This window comes from Mobula birostris, chromosome 1 (genome assembly GCF_030028105.1).
Source record: "Mobula birostris isolate sMobBir1 chromosome 1, sMobBir1.hap1, whole genome shotgun sequence".
In the NCBI taxonomy this organism is placed as follows: domain Eukaryota; kingdom Metazoa; phylum Chordata; class Chondrichthyes; order Myliobatiformes; family Myliobatidae; genus Mobula; species Mobula birostris.
The window spans coordinates 142,632,030-142,647,000 of record NC_092370.1 but is presented as its reverse complement, the minus strand read 5'-3'; the positions used below and the strand labels follow the sequence as shown (position 1 = coordinate 142,647,000).

The 14,971-nt window shown below is 39.3% G+C and overlaps 1 protein-coding gene across 26 annotated transcripts in view; it reads right to left on the bottom strand.

Moving 5' to 3' along the window:
- The window catches only part of rims2a (regulating synaptic membrane exocytosis 2a), a 1,105,394-nt gene that overhangs the window by 5,470 nt on the left and 1,084,953 nt on the right, over positions 1-14,971 (bottom strand). For 24 of the 26 annotated variants that reach the window (XM_072262764.1, XM_072262846.1, XM_072262801.1 and 21 more), the window contains 3 exons: positions 11,276-11,417; positions 7,010-7,122; positions 2,221-2,322 (listed from right to left, as the gene is read on the bottom strand). In XM_072262764.1, coding sequence (XP_072118865.1) covers positions 2,221-2,322; positions 7,010-7,122; positions 11,276-11,417 — 357 coding nt within the window. The remainder of the gene's footprint in view (positions 1-2,220; positions 2,323-7,009; positions 7,123-11,275; positions 11,418-14,971) is intronic. The other 2 variants (XM_072262946.1, XM_072262938.1) reach the window with 2 other exon arrangements.

Below are 14,971 nucleotides of genomic sequence, written 5' to 3'. Positions count from 1 at the left end.
TTCTGAATTACCTTGGATCAAAGACACCGAGATCAACAAAGGCAAACCTTGCTTTATTGGACAAGGACTAGAGTTCAAGAATTGGTAATTTATAGAATAGTTTATATAACTTTAGTTACTCCTCATCTTGAGTATTACATTCTGTCATCCCATTACAGGAAGGATGTGGAGGCTTTGGAGATGGTGCAGGAATGAATAAATAGGGTACTGTCTGGATTACAGGGCATATTGTATGAGAAGAGTTTGGACAAACTTGATCTCTCTGGAGCAGCAAAGTCTGAGTGGAGATCTGACAGAGGTTTGTAAGATGTTGGGAGACAAATATTGACATCCTTTTCACAGGTTTGAAGTGTTTAATACCAGAGAGCATACATTTAAGTTGAAAGGGTAATTTCGAAGGAAATGTGTGCAGCAATCTTTTTATTTACAAAGAATGGTGGGTGCCTGGCATGCACTGCTTGGAATGGTGGAGGATGTAAATATAATAGAGGTATTCAAAAGGCTCTTAGATAGGCACATGAATGTGCAGAAAATGGAACGATATGGACATTGTGCAGGCAGAAGGGATTAACGTAGTTTGGTATTTGAATTAATTCAACATAAGATTATGGGCAGAAGGGCCTTTTCTTGCATGGAACTGTTATATGTTCTACATTCTGTAAATTTAACTCTTGAGAGAGAGAACATCAGCTGATTTTATCCCTGCCTAGTGTAGAAGTTCCTGCCATTAAAGAGTCTAGAGATACCAAGAGGACAAGGAGATCATAGACAAGAACATTTGTTGAAATGTGTGAGGATCCAACTGTGCTGTTGGGCTCTGGTATTGGGTGGAGACTGGTAAAGAAGGTGTAAGGGTCTAGGGAGGAGTTGCTATGGAGACTACACTCATGTTATTGGGAATTGGGATACACCAAGATGTATTGAAGAACATTGTTTTTACATACCATCCTTACAAATCATTTCAAAACATGGTACTTTAGGGTAGAACAACAGAAAAATGTGGCAAGAATGGGTGTGGCCGGATGGATGAATAGCAATATTGGAAAGAATACCATGGTTTGGGTACTGGAGATCAGACAGATAGGAAAAGAGATCGGAGGGCATTACCAGGTGGGAGCCTTTACTGATGATGAAAAGTTAAAGACTGAGTCTATGAGAAGGAAAATGGAAGAGTTGGACTCATCGGCAGCACAAATAGGGTCAAGACAAAAATTAATGCAGAATATTTTTCCTATATTTAAAACCTGTTCCTCATAGATACAGCATATGATGTTGAGAGACAAAGAATCCAAAAGTGTTCAAATTAAGACCCTAAGACATAGGAGCAAAATTACACCATTCAGCCCATCAAGTCTGAATATATCACTCAGATTTGATAAAGTGTTATTGATGTGCGCCTATAAATTTTGTTATCCTGATAGGACTTCTAGATTCTGCTTTCCAAAGCTCACTATATGACACCATTTTACTAGTGAACAACGTATATTTCCCTGACAGATTTTCATTGCACATTAGTCAGAATTTTCCACACAATCCTCCCATTAAAATTGCTTGTGTAATGATGTTTTTAAAAGTAAATAGGCAGTGAAGTGCAAAGGGACAAAGGAATAAACAAAGTGACTCTGCTCCAGTTTCCTTGAGAGAAATATGACTGCTTTTGACTTGTGGTCACTGCTGTCAAAATGACTTTGGATATTTGTGTCAGTGCAGAGGGGCACAAATGGGAATGAATCACGTACTATATGCAGCTGTGAATGTGACATCACAAGTTCAGCCACATGAGTTCCCACTCAAGCCTCTGCCCAAATTAACTATGACGCTGTGTTCCAGCATTTTAATAAATTATACAGTCAATAGAAGCTGTTCCCCGAAGACTTATTTGTGGATATTTAATGACAATCTTTACCGATTATGAACAGACGCCTTTTCTGCTTGCAGTTTAATGTTCGAGGCAGTTATGTTCTCCTTTTGTTTTTTACCGTAATTGTTTACTTTTACCTTGTTTTCACCCCATTTTTAACAGATTATTTAATGAGAAGGAATATCTGTGTTATATAGCTTGCTAGAAAATTCAACCAAACTGGGAAAAGAGCCACTGAGCTAACATTGCTATGTGACACAGTTTCTAGGCTGCAGTCTTTTGAAGCTCGGTCAGATTTTGACTGTACTTGCAACTTGCATCACAACTTGTACATAGGAAATAGGAACAGACTTGGTTACCAGGTAAAGCTTTGGAGCCAGGTTTCCCCATCAAGCCTCGGGCTCGGATAACCTCTACTTCTAATTGCCCTTTCTTATCCATCATACCGATCTGGATGTCACCTGCATAAAGAGAAGATACACTTTATTTAAAGAGCTGGATTTTTAGTATTGAGATGAATTTCAAAGATTGCTCCTGATGTACAGAGTTGTTTGATGGAACCACCGGTACAGGAGGAAATTTCCACTGTTTGCATTGACCCTAATTTTTCTGGTTGATGATCATACCACATGAAAACGGAGTCTTAATTCACATTGTTTATGCAGGAGAACTCTCTCTCTCTCTCTATGGGCAACCAGCAGATTTCAGAATGCACTTATTATAATACTGGAAAAATAATCAACAAAGCATGCTAGCTGATTTGTTGCTTCTTCTAGGACCTTGCAATCTTCTTGCTGTGTTATACACATGGAAGGTTCCCTGGGGTTGATATTAAAATCCATTGTTTAGGCCTTGAGGAACAAAGGGATCAAAGCTACAATTTTCCTGTTTTAGCTGTACTGCCACAGAGAGGAGTTCAATTTGAGAAATTGATTTCTTACTGAAGAGAGTGGGTGTATAAAAAAAACCAATTTGCCACAGGTAGCTCTCATATACATTGTGGTTTGTTACCAAACATCATTAAAGTGGGTGGAGCAGGCTGCCTATTATTGTCGGTCAACAAATTCTGAATGGAACAGGGACAACTCAGAAAAGGGTTAAATAACAGTCCTTCCAGGTAAGGCAACATTTCATCTACAAGTCTATTGGGATCATCTACTGTATCCGGTCTTCCTGGTGCAGCATCCTCTATGTCGATGGGACCCTACACAGATTAGGGGATCAATTGTTGAGAGCCTTTGCTCTATCTGCAACAGGCAGGATTTTCCAATGGCCAACTATTTTAATTCCACTCCCCATTCCCATTCCAAAATGTGGGTCCATGGTCTCCTCTCCTGCCATGATGAGGCCATTCTCAGGTTGGAAGAGCAACACCTTATAGTCCACTTGGGTAGCCTCTAATCTGACAGCATGAACATCAATTTCTCCAATTTCTGGTAATATCTACCCCCTTCCCCTTCTCTCCTTTTCCATTCCCTGTTCTGGCTCTCCTCTTACTCCTTCTCTTCTCCTCACCTGCCTATCACCTCCCTCAGGTGCCCTTCCTCCTTCTTATTCTCCCATGGTCCACTCTCCTCTCCTGTCAGATCCCTCCTTCTTCCACACTTTACCTTTTCCACCTATCACATCCCAGCTTCTCACTTCATTCCCCCCTCCCACACCCACCCGCATTCCCCCTCACCTGGCTTTACCTATCACCTGCCAGCTTGTCCTCTTTCCCCTTCCCCCACCTTCTTATTCTGGCTTCCTCCCCCTTCCTTTTCTGTCCTGATGAAGGGTCTCAGCCCATAACACTGAAGCTATATTCCTCTTTCTGGATTCTGCCTGACCTGCTGAGCACCCCCAGCATTTTCTGTGTGTTACTGAGAAAAGGGGACGGGAGAGTACAAAATAGAACCATAGAACATTACAGCACAGAAACAGGCCTTTTGGCCCTTCTTGGCTGTGCCAAACCACTTTTCTGCCCAGTCCCACTGACCTGCACCTGGACCATATCCCTCCATACACCTCTCATCCACGTACCTGTCCAAGTTTTTCTTAAATGTTAAAAGTGAGCCTGCATTTACCACTTCATCTGGCAGCTCATTCCACACTCCCACCACTCTCTGTGTGAAGAAGCCCCCCCGCCAATGTTCCCTTTAAACTTTTCCCCCTTCACCCTTAATCCATGTCATCTGGTTTTTTTCTCCGCTAGCCTCAGTGGAAAGAGCCTGCTTGCATTCACTCTATTTATACCCATCATAATTTTATATACCTCTATCAAATCTCCCCTCATTCTTCTACGCTCCAGGGAATAAAGTCCTAACCTATTCAACCTTTCTCTGCAACTCAGTTTCTCAAGTCCCGGCAACATCCTTGTAAACCTTCTCTGCACTCTTTCAACCTTATTAATATCCTTCCTGTAATTTGGTGACCAAAATTCCACACAATACTCCAGATTTGGCCTCACCAATGCAATAAGTAGCCCAATTATCTAAAAAGAGTCACACAATCTGTCCCATTCCATTCCCGGCATCCCGACACTGATGGCAAGATTTACATTCGTATATTTGCAGTCAACAGCAGTCACTGCACTTTTGTCCATATTCCTAAAGAAGCTGGAATTCATCAAGATATATGATTTTTGAGGAAGATTTTGAGATGTCAGGAATTTCAGTTTAATATGCCAAAGCAATTTATTTATATCTGCAGTCATTTTAAGATATGTTTTAAAATTTGGATCATGGGCATGACAGACTTACATTAAGCATTGCTCCTGTTCCATTTACTACTGTGCCATAAGGTACGTCTGACCAGATTGTAAAGACTTGGACAGCAGCAAACTATTTTACAACTGCTTTGTTCTGCCCATCTCCACATCCCTAACAGTGCATCAATATCTATTTTTAAAATACACATTGTGCGCATTTATTTCCCTTGCTATTTCGCTGAATTGCAACTGATAGTTATTGAAATAAACACTCCTTGAATAATCACAACAGCCCAGTGACGCACAGTCTCCACAGATTTCCAGCACCCTGCTAGCATTTCCTCCTGGGTCCTATTCATAGGCCTTTCGGATTCAGAGTCAATGTCATTCTTCTGTATTATGATTGAATGAAATACAACAAAGATAATACAAATAAAAACAAGTTAAAATTATAAACACGAGAAAGTTAAAATTATGATGCATATTATTAGTAGCAAACTAAATTGGAATACCCCTCTCTGCTTTCAAAACAAAGTAGAAAAGAACAGAATCTGCAACAGCTCATTAGATGTGTTTGTTATAGATGCCTGACGTGATTGTAATCTGATTGAAATAGTGCTTGTGAGTTCGGCTGAAAATGCACAGTGGTGCCTCAAAATGCCCCAAGATGCCCTGTGAAACCTTTCATTAATTACATCAATCATTTATTTGCCAGAGTTAACATGGATTAATTGGGAGATGAGATTTAGCCTAAGTTTACTTTAAAACTGCCACGGCAGATTGTTTTACAATAGAAAATGAGACAGAAGTAATCTCTTACTTGATTTTTTTTAAAGTCTCCTTGTAAATGTGTTAATTTATTTATTTATTGAGATACAGTGCAGAATAAGCCTTGATAAATCCTTGTGCAACTGGATTCTCGATTTTCTCACTTGCAAACCCCAGTTAGTATGGATTGGCAATAACATCTTCTCCACAGCCACCATCAGCACAGGTGCATCACAAGGTTGTGTACTACTACTACCCCACTCTACTCACTTCATACTTCATACTACTACCCTGCTCTACTCGCTTCATACTTCATAGCTAACTACAACTTCAATGTATACAACTACCCTGCTCTGTTCACATCATACTTCATAGCTAACTACAACTTCAATGTGTACTACTACCTTGCTCTACTCACATCATACTTCAATGCCATACTTAAATTTGTTGATGACACACTGTTGTTGTCTGAGTCAAAGGTGGTGATGAATCAGCATATAGGAGGGAGGTTGGAAATCTGGTTGAATGGTGTCAAAACCACTCTCTCGTTGTCAGAAAAACCAAAGAGCTGCAAATTGATGACAGGAATAATAAACCAAAGATCCATAAGCCAGTCCTCATCAGGGGATCAAAGGTGGAGAGTGTTGGTAACTTTAAATTTCTTGGCGTTATCATTAAAGAGAATCTGTCCTGGGACCAGCTCATAAGTGCCATCACAGAGAAGGCAGCACCTCTACTTCCTTAGAAATTTGTGCAGATTCGACATGTCATTGAAACAACTGACAAACTTCTATAGATGCACAGTGGAGAGCATCCCGACTAGTTGCATGATGGCCTGGTATGAAAACACCAGTGGCCAAGAATAGAAAAGCCTTCAAAAAGTGGTGAATACAGTCTAGTCCATCACAGGCAATGCCCTCACCACTATTGAGCACATCTACAAAGATAGCAGCATCCATCATCAAGTACCTCCACCAAATAGGACATGCTCTCTTTTCACTGCTGCCATCAGGAAAAGGGTATAGGAGCCTTAGGGCCCACACCAGCAGGTTCAGGATCAGTTATTACCTTTCAACCATCAGGCTCCTAAACCACTATGGATAACCTTATTCCCCTCAACTCTGAACTGATTCCACCAATGGACTTAAATTCAAGGACTCTACCACTCACATTCTCAGCGTTATTTATTTATTTACTTATTTTTTTTTATTGCACATTTTGTCTTCTTTTGCATATTAGCTGTTTGCCAGACTTTGTGCGTGGTCTTTCATTGATCTATTGTATTTCTCTGTTCTACTGTGAATGCCTGCAAGAAAATGAATCTCAGTGTAGCGTATGGTGACATGTGCTTACTTAGTTAATAAATTTTATTTGAGCTTTGACCTTTAGTAGATCTCAGTGTTTCCCAATTACAAGTGTTAGATTAACTAGCATACAGCTTTTTACTTCCTGTCTCTTCTTTTCGAACGACAGTGTTATTTTGCAGTTTTACAATTCACTGGAGCCTTTCCAGAATCTAGGAAAGTTTGGAATGATCACAAGCAGTGAATAAGCTAACCGTACAGCAACTTTTCATATAGTACACCAATGATTCAATGCTCTTCATAACCTGTAATTCAACTTATCAATATTCAACTAATCTTTTTGGATGAAAATATCCTGCTTTGATGCAAAATATGAGAGCTGCTTACCCATGGATGGTGTGGCAAGGGTCTGACGTCCAACCATCTGCGCTGGACCAAGGCCATCCAGAAAATCACTGAACTGACTGTCCGATGCCAATCGAACACCAGGAAAGATAAGGCTGTGGGGAATATAAGTTAAGAAATTTACTGTTATGTTCACTAATCTCGAAGTCATGAGTTTGTGCCAATTATTATTTCTTAACCTCCACCTTGAAATGCATCCAGAAATTTTTATTTCTTGATATTTACAGGTTCAGAGAGTTGTAAACTCAGCACACTCCATCATCAGCGCTAGGTTCCCCACCATTGAGGACATCCTCTAAAGGTTGCCATCAAGGAGGAGATACAGGAGCCTGAAGATGCACAGTCAGTGTTTTAGGAACAGCTTCTTTCCTTCCACCATCATATTTCTGAATGGTCCATGAACTCATGAGCACTACCTCACTATTTGCTCTCATTTTGCACTACTTATATATTTCTATATATTTCTTATTGTAAATTTTAGGTATTGCAATGTTCTGCTGCCACAAAACAACAAATTTCACGACATTTGTCAGTGATAATAAACTTGATTCTGATTCTTTATGCAATGAGATGCACTACATAGATGCAGTGCAAGAAGGCAGCTCACCATAACTTTCTCAATGCTCTGTTCTTGTGTACAAATTTTCAGCAATGCTCTGTTCTTGTGTACAAATAAGAAAAAAAAACTTTTCAAGGGCTTCGTCATATCTCGTATTTGTGACATTTCAATCATTAAGTACCATTGGATGTCATTTTCAGTTTGGTAATGCGTAAATTCAGCAATATGTGAACAAAGAATAATTTAATTAACTTGCAGGTGAAAATATCATTGATCTCTGACAAATCCTAGACCTAGATTAACAATTCGATGTATATCTGATAGGTTAATTTTGTTTTTGACCAGATTGAAATATTGCTGCTCTCTCATGGCCATTAGTCATCTGAGGCCAAGAAGGCACAATTCTAAAAATATCATTCAAATTTGTTAGTCAGGAGCCCTACAAGCAAAAATGACCAGCATACTGACATCCCCATTTAGCTTTAGTCGAATTGTGTGTGTATGTGTGTGTATAAGAGTGAGAGAGTGCAAGATGAGAGAGAGAGAGAGAGTGAGAGAGAGAGAAAGAGAGAGGGAGAGAGAGAGAATATGAATATGAATTCTGGTCTGAATATTCTCACTGTCTATGCTTATGAAAAATATTCACACATGCATGAGCTAGCATCTAAATGTGAAAAATATACAATAAAAAATAATTTGAAAGAGTGTGTACAGAGTTTAATATGTTGTGATGGACAATTTTACTGTATCTATCAATTCCCTATGCTGTTATTATGTCTGGGAAATTACCATGAACCATGTCAGTAAATTAATTCAAATGTAAACCTGTTTTTAAAAGCTATTCGTGCATTGGCTAAATATTCTGGCCTGAAAATTCAACCCTTTAATGCAGTTTCTCAGAGCAATTTGCTAATGAAGTATCTTGCAGCTGAAATGTTGACTGTTTCTCTTCCACCGGTGCTGCTTGATCTGCTGAATGTTTTGGACATTTTCTGTTTTTCTTTCAGATAATTCACATCTAGAGAATTGATATTGATTAGGTGTTTTTATTTCAGATTTCCATCATCTGCAGTTTTCTAAAGATGAATCGGTAACCAATTATGTATTTCATGTCATTCATCATTTGCCAGTGAGTGAAGAAGGCCACATGAATGAGTCTTGTGCATTTATGATGTAGCTTTCTTTGTTTTGGAGATGATTGCTGTGGGAATTCTTGGCGGCACTTGTTAGTGTTGTTCTGCTTTGGGGCTCTGTGTGCCAATATACGCAGTTGCCAACCTTAACGAAGAACATTGCTGAAAAATACCACCAGCATTCCCAGATCCATCATTGGGAGGAACCAGGAATTTGAAACGTTTCAAAGGAATTTTAAAAATACACAGTATTATCTTCATTTAATTGTTTGCCCAAAATACCTTTGCCCTGTTGAATAAACAATTATTTGGACTTAAAAAGTTCAGAAAGATTGCTTCTCCTCTCTCTAAACTCTTTCCTTCCAACATACCCGGGATCCCAATTTGAATCTGAAACTGCAGAAGTTTCCAATCATTCTAGATGTGTTGTAAAAACTCTGACAATTATGGGGATCACCATGACTATGAGATTCTACCTCCCACTGTATGGTTAAAGACCATTCTTTCCAATTGTAAGAAATCAGGTGTTTCAGTGATCTGTGAGCCACTCTCTCAATATGTCCTACATCTGACCAGTACCTCAACCTAACACTGTAGCTCAGAAAATTACATCTTCTTCTACCACTTTCTCACACAAGTAACACAGAGACCCTTCCCAATGATGTACAGTATTCCTGGAAACAGCCACATACCAAATGATGTCATAGATCATGCTCTGTGCTTTTCCTTCATGCCAGCATGAACTGGAGCATATGGGTGCAACCTATGATCTTTGTTGAACAGTCCCAAAAAAAGTAGGAGTCCAGCGTGCTCAAATTGGCGTTGAAATCATTATTAGCACCTTAAACACAGCATCAGTTTTTAATGGTTCGAACAATGTAAACCTCATTACTCTTATTCCACCACTAATTCCGGCTATTTTTGACATTACATATTGGAGCTGCATGCTGCAGTGTCTGGGCTCTGGATTATCCCAGTTATCCCACACTTCACAACGTGGTCTGAATCAGGCAGATCATTTTCATGGAGTGTCAGACACACCGGAGTTGTATAGGCTCTTCTCATTTATCCTCAGCTCCTTGGCATGAGGAGGATTAATGTAAGTTCTAAGGTGCTTTCCAGTGATCAGCGTGGCAAACTCATAGCAGCGGCAAGCTCAGTTTGCAGAGGCCTAACTCCTGTTTTATGTTTCAGCCTGTATGCAAACCAGCTTTTAATGTACCTTTACGTTTTCTAAGGGATACCATTTGGTGTTGTGGCTTTACACAGCACATGTCTCGTGTAACAAAAGAAGATGAAATCCAATTTGTAGACAGGTATTTTTTCTTTTATGGCCCACTCTCCCCTCCTATCAGATTCATTCTTCTCCAGCCCTTGACGTTTTCCACCCACCTGGATTCACCAATCACCTCCCAGCCAGCCTCTTTCCTCTCCCCCTCACCACCTTTTAATTCAGGCATCTCCCCTCCTTCCCTCTCAGTCCTGATGGAGGGTCTCGGCCTGAAAGGTTGACTGGTTACTCTTTTCCATGGATGCTGCCTGTCCTGCTGAGTTCCTCCAGTGTTCTGTGTGTGTAACATAGAACATTTGGTACTCGACACTTCAGAAACACCTCAGATCTTAAATTAATCCTCCTCATGCCATGGAGCTGAGGATGAATGAGAGAGAGGAGGCAGTACAACTCCTGTGAGTCTAACACTATGAAAATGATCTGCCTGATCAAGACCATGTTATGAAGTGTGGGATAATGGGGATGATCAGAAGTCCAGAGAAGGGAGCATGGGGCTCTAATGCATATTGTATAAAATTCAGCCAAGAGTGATTGCATTGAGATTTGTGAGACAATTAATGTGATTTTCCAGTTGACAATCAGTTCTAATTAAACTGACTATGGAAGATGAAGGGTCACAGTTTAAAGAAATTTTGATGAGACATCAGAACATAAGAATTTACAATTAAGACAAGGAATAGGTCATCAGGGCCTCCTCTGCTATTTATCAAAATCATTATCAAGTCGCCTCTCTTCCTCCATTTCTCTAAAGGTAAAAATCCCTAACTCACTCAACCTATCCTCATAAAACGTGCTCTCTAATCCAGGCAGCGTCCTGGTAAATCTCCTCCACAACTTTCTAAAGCTTCTACATCCTTCCTCTAATGAGGTGACCAGAACTCAACACAATATTCCAAATGTGGCCTAACCAGTAATTTATTGATTTGCAACATTGCACTTTAGCTCTTGAACTCAATCCTCCAACTAATGAAGGTCAACACACCAAAATCAGAATCAGAATCAGGTTTAATGTCACCGGCATATGTCATGAAATTTGCTAACTTAGTGGCAGCAGTACAATGCAATATATGATAAATATAGAATAAATAGATAAATAAATCAATTACAATATATACACCCTGCTGAGAATTCTGCTGTTAACCCTGCATTCTGCCTTCAAATCCAACCTTCCAAAGTGAACCATGTCAGACTATTCCGGGTGAATTCCATCTGCCGTTTTTCAGCCCAGCTCTGCATCCTGTTAATGACCGTAGTAATGAACTTACTTTCCTTCCGAACTGTAACTGTTCATGCTTCCATCAGTAGATTCACGACTTGGTTGCCGTGTCATCCTATTTCTCATTTCAACTGCTAACCCAGTTTCAGTGCTCCTTTGGATTGTACTTCGGAGTTTTTTCCCTCCAACCTCTGCGGAAACAAGGATGGGAAGATTTTACATTACACTGTCTCTTAAAAGTACAGAAGGATAATTAAGGATAATTCTGAAAGTAAGATTATATACTGCATACAAGCCACATAATATAAAGTATTAGGTAGATGTTGTTCAAATGAGTTCATATTCTGAAAAATATGCATAATGGGTTTAAACATCAACAAAGGAATGATTATACTAGCCAAAGTGGTGCTTGTAATGCTATGCCCAGCTAATGAAAGTGAACAGATGACACTTTGCATCAAGGTTTCCTAATCTGGGGTTCACAGACCTCTCAGTTAATGGTAGAGAGTCCGTAGCATTAAAAAGGTTGAGAACTCCTGCTGTGCATCAAATCATTATCATTACTGTGCCAAGACTGAACAATGCTTGAATAAGCAAAGACAAATGTTATTTTCAGCTGGATTCTGAATGATAAAACACTTACATTATTGCAGGAATTGCAGTTTGGAGATTTTTATCAGTTTATATTGTTTCATAATAGTTTTAGTTGGTTTCTTACCTATTGTGACTTTTTGCAAATGTTTAAATATACATAGGAGAAAAACTAGGCCTTTCAGTGCATCATTCCATCATGGCTGACTTATTCAGCCTCTCAAACCCATTCTCCTGCCTTGTTCTCTATAACCTTTCTTCGCCCTTACTGATCAAGAACTATCAACCCCCGCTTTAAACATAACTTGGCCTCCTCAGCCAACAGTGGCAATGAATTTCATGACTATACCTATTCTATAACTGGAAAAGTGATGTGTCTCTCGGTTTTCAGATTCATACGGGCTCAATTTTCCCTTCAGCTTTTATTATCTTCAGGCAGAGATGAATCAGAACAAGATAGGCCTTGCACAAAGATGTCTGCTGCTGGCATTTGCAAGTTGCAGCACTTCCACCATTGCCTGATGCCGCTGCTTTGCTCCACCAATTACAGATTCAGAATCACGTTTATTGTCATTGGCATTAGTCATGGAATTTTGTGGTAGCAGAACAGTGCAGGCGTAACAAAGCAATAATTATTAAAAATTAAACAAACAAGTAGTGCAAAAGAGGAATAGCAGAAAATATGCTCAAATTTTCAAATCTTACTTGCAATGTAACTTTGTATTAAAATTAATAACTTAACAAATAACACTGGACAACAATTTTTTTCGGAAGTATTGCTTCCTCTGGATTTCCTTTTTGTTTATGATAGTCTGCTTGAAGCTGAACACAAATGTAATTTTGGGTTACTTGTATCACGTAAGAATTTAGAGAAACCCAGAAATGAACTTTTATTGAATATAATGCGTCTAATTGCATAATGGTGCCTACGCTTTGCAGTAATTCAACAAAGCTAAATAATATTTTGTTGACGATTTTCATTTGTACTCAGTGTCTGAGACTTCTCAGTGTCCAACAATAATCAGCCAGCATTGATGGATGCCAGTTGTCCTGATACAATTTCTCCATGACTGTAATGACCTGGTGAAACCTTTCATCATGCTCGTCATTGCTAGCGCCAAGAAGTCTAATTGGGAATGCAGATAATGAATCTTTAGTGACATATTGCACCTCATGGTTTTGTATGCTTGAAGTATGTTGTCAACCAGCTGCACTTAATTTGGTGCTCTGTATTGCCAAGAAAATTTTTAACAACGTACTTGAAAGCTTTCCATGTGATTTTCTCTGGTCTCACTAGAAGTTCTTTGAAATGCCTGTCATTGATGACCTGTTTGATTTGTAGACCAACAAAAATGCCTTTCTTAATCTTGGCACCAGTGATTCTGACTTGAATTATGAATTGAAATAACAATTATAGGCGACTTCAAAAAATGGGAAATTTCATGATGATTTTCATGATCAGCAGCCCAAAAATCCATAAGATACATCCAAAAGTATTCAGGAAGCAAGAACTTTGTTGTCTCGTGCTATGAATCTGTTTCTTAAGGTGAAAGTAATCATTCATTATTTCTACTTATCATCTGAGCCTCTGGAAACACATTGCAATTTCATTTTCTCAGGTGATGAGTTTGTGGTGTTTTCCTTTCTCACCCCTTTGGTGGTCAACCAGTGGAGTGCACTGCCCAATCATTACACAATCTGCTGAATTTCACTTCATTCTATGTGATATAGATGGGCACTTACCAAGTAGGTATAACCACTGACAACTTATTTATCTGTGAAAACTGTCAAGAGCAAAATAAGTTAAGATGTGAGGTGGGACAGGTGTCAATTTTAAGTATTGGTGAATTTTAAAACCAAATTAGAAATGCATACAGATTTATTTTTTGAAAGCATTTGTGTTATCATGTGCTACATTACATCTTAATCATAGATAAGCTGATAGAATTTACATGCATAAATTATAATAAAATGTAGAAATTAATATTTGAAAATGAATAAATTTCATAAAATTGGCTATTAATCTACATTAGAATATTGCAAGTATTATTCCTTTCAAAGCACCTTTCAAATTTCATACAATTTAGGTTCATCAGAATAATACCAGGTTTTAAAAGGTCAAAATAAGAAGCTACACAATAATTTCCATTTTTACTATTTACAAATTTCGGCAGTAATTGAAATGTGATATTTCAAAATTACTTAGGTAATTTATATGAATACAGAGGAACAATTTACTTCTGTGAAGCGATTATGTGGTGCTTTTATTTTTTTCATTTTCTTGGTTCTGGCTATCCCTGCCAACACCACCATTTACTGTTCTTCCCGAATCGTACTTGAGAAGGTAGTGCTGAGTTGTCTCCTGACTGCTACAATCCTTTTAGTGAAGATACTCCTGCATAATGTTTGGTAAAATGTGCTCTGGGACCTCGTCACAGAGATAATGAATGATCAGCAATACATTTCCGAGTCAGGATGGCGTGCTGTTCTACTTGGGCCCTTAGCTCCCAGTGGAGCATAGGCCATCAGTGACCTCCTGTCTCTGTTGTTCTCTGTTCTGAGCCACTAACTCAAGGGTGGACCAGGAGCGTCCCCATCATCTAACTTCGGCCTTAACGTTTCTCACGTCACTTTTTTTCCTCCTTCCTTGGGGATTGCACTTTAATGGTGTGCTGTTCGGGTTGGGTGAGGACCAGGTGGTGTGTCCATGTGTTACAAGCACGGCTTTCTTGGTGGTAGAGGATGTGAGTTTGGGAGTCTCTGCCTCTGTACTTTGTTACCGTCTGGCATTGCCATTGTGTGCTAGTGACAGAGGGAATTGATGCTCACTGTGATGGACAGAGGAGCAATTAAGCAGACTGCTCTGTTGAGAAGTCAGGCTTCTTCAGGGAGTGGGCACTTCAGTCATCCAGGCAAGTGGAGGGTATTCCATCAGAAACTTGTACCTTGTAGCTACTAGAAAGGCACAGAGAATGAGCCACTTTATCATGGTATACGGTCTTCTGACCTGCCCGTCTGGCTGTGGTATTTATGTGGCTTGTCCGACTGAGCTTCTTACTTTTGGTGATCTCCAGGATCCTGCTGGAGTAACTTACTTACCTGCCTCTAATTCAGATTTATTTATCACATATACATGGAAACATCCAGTGAAATG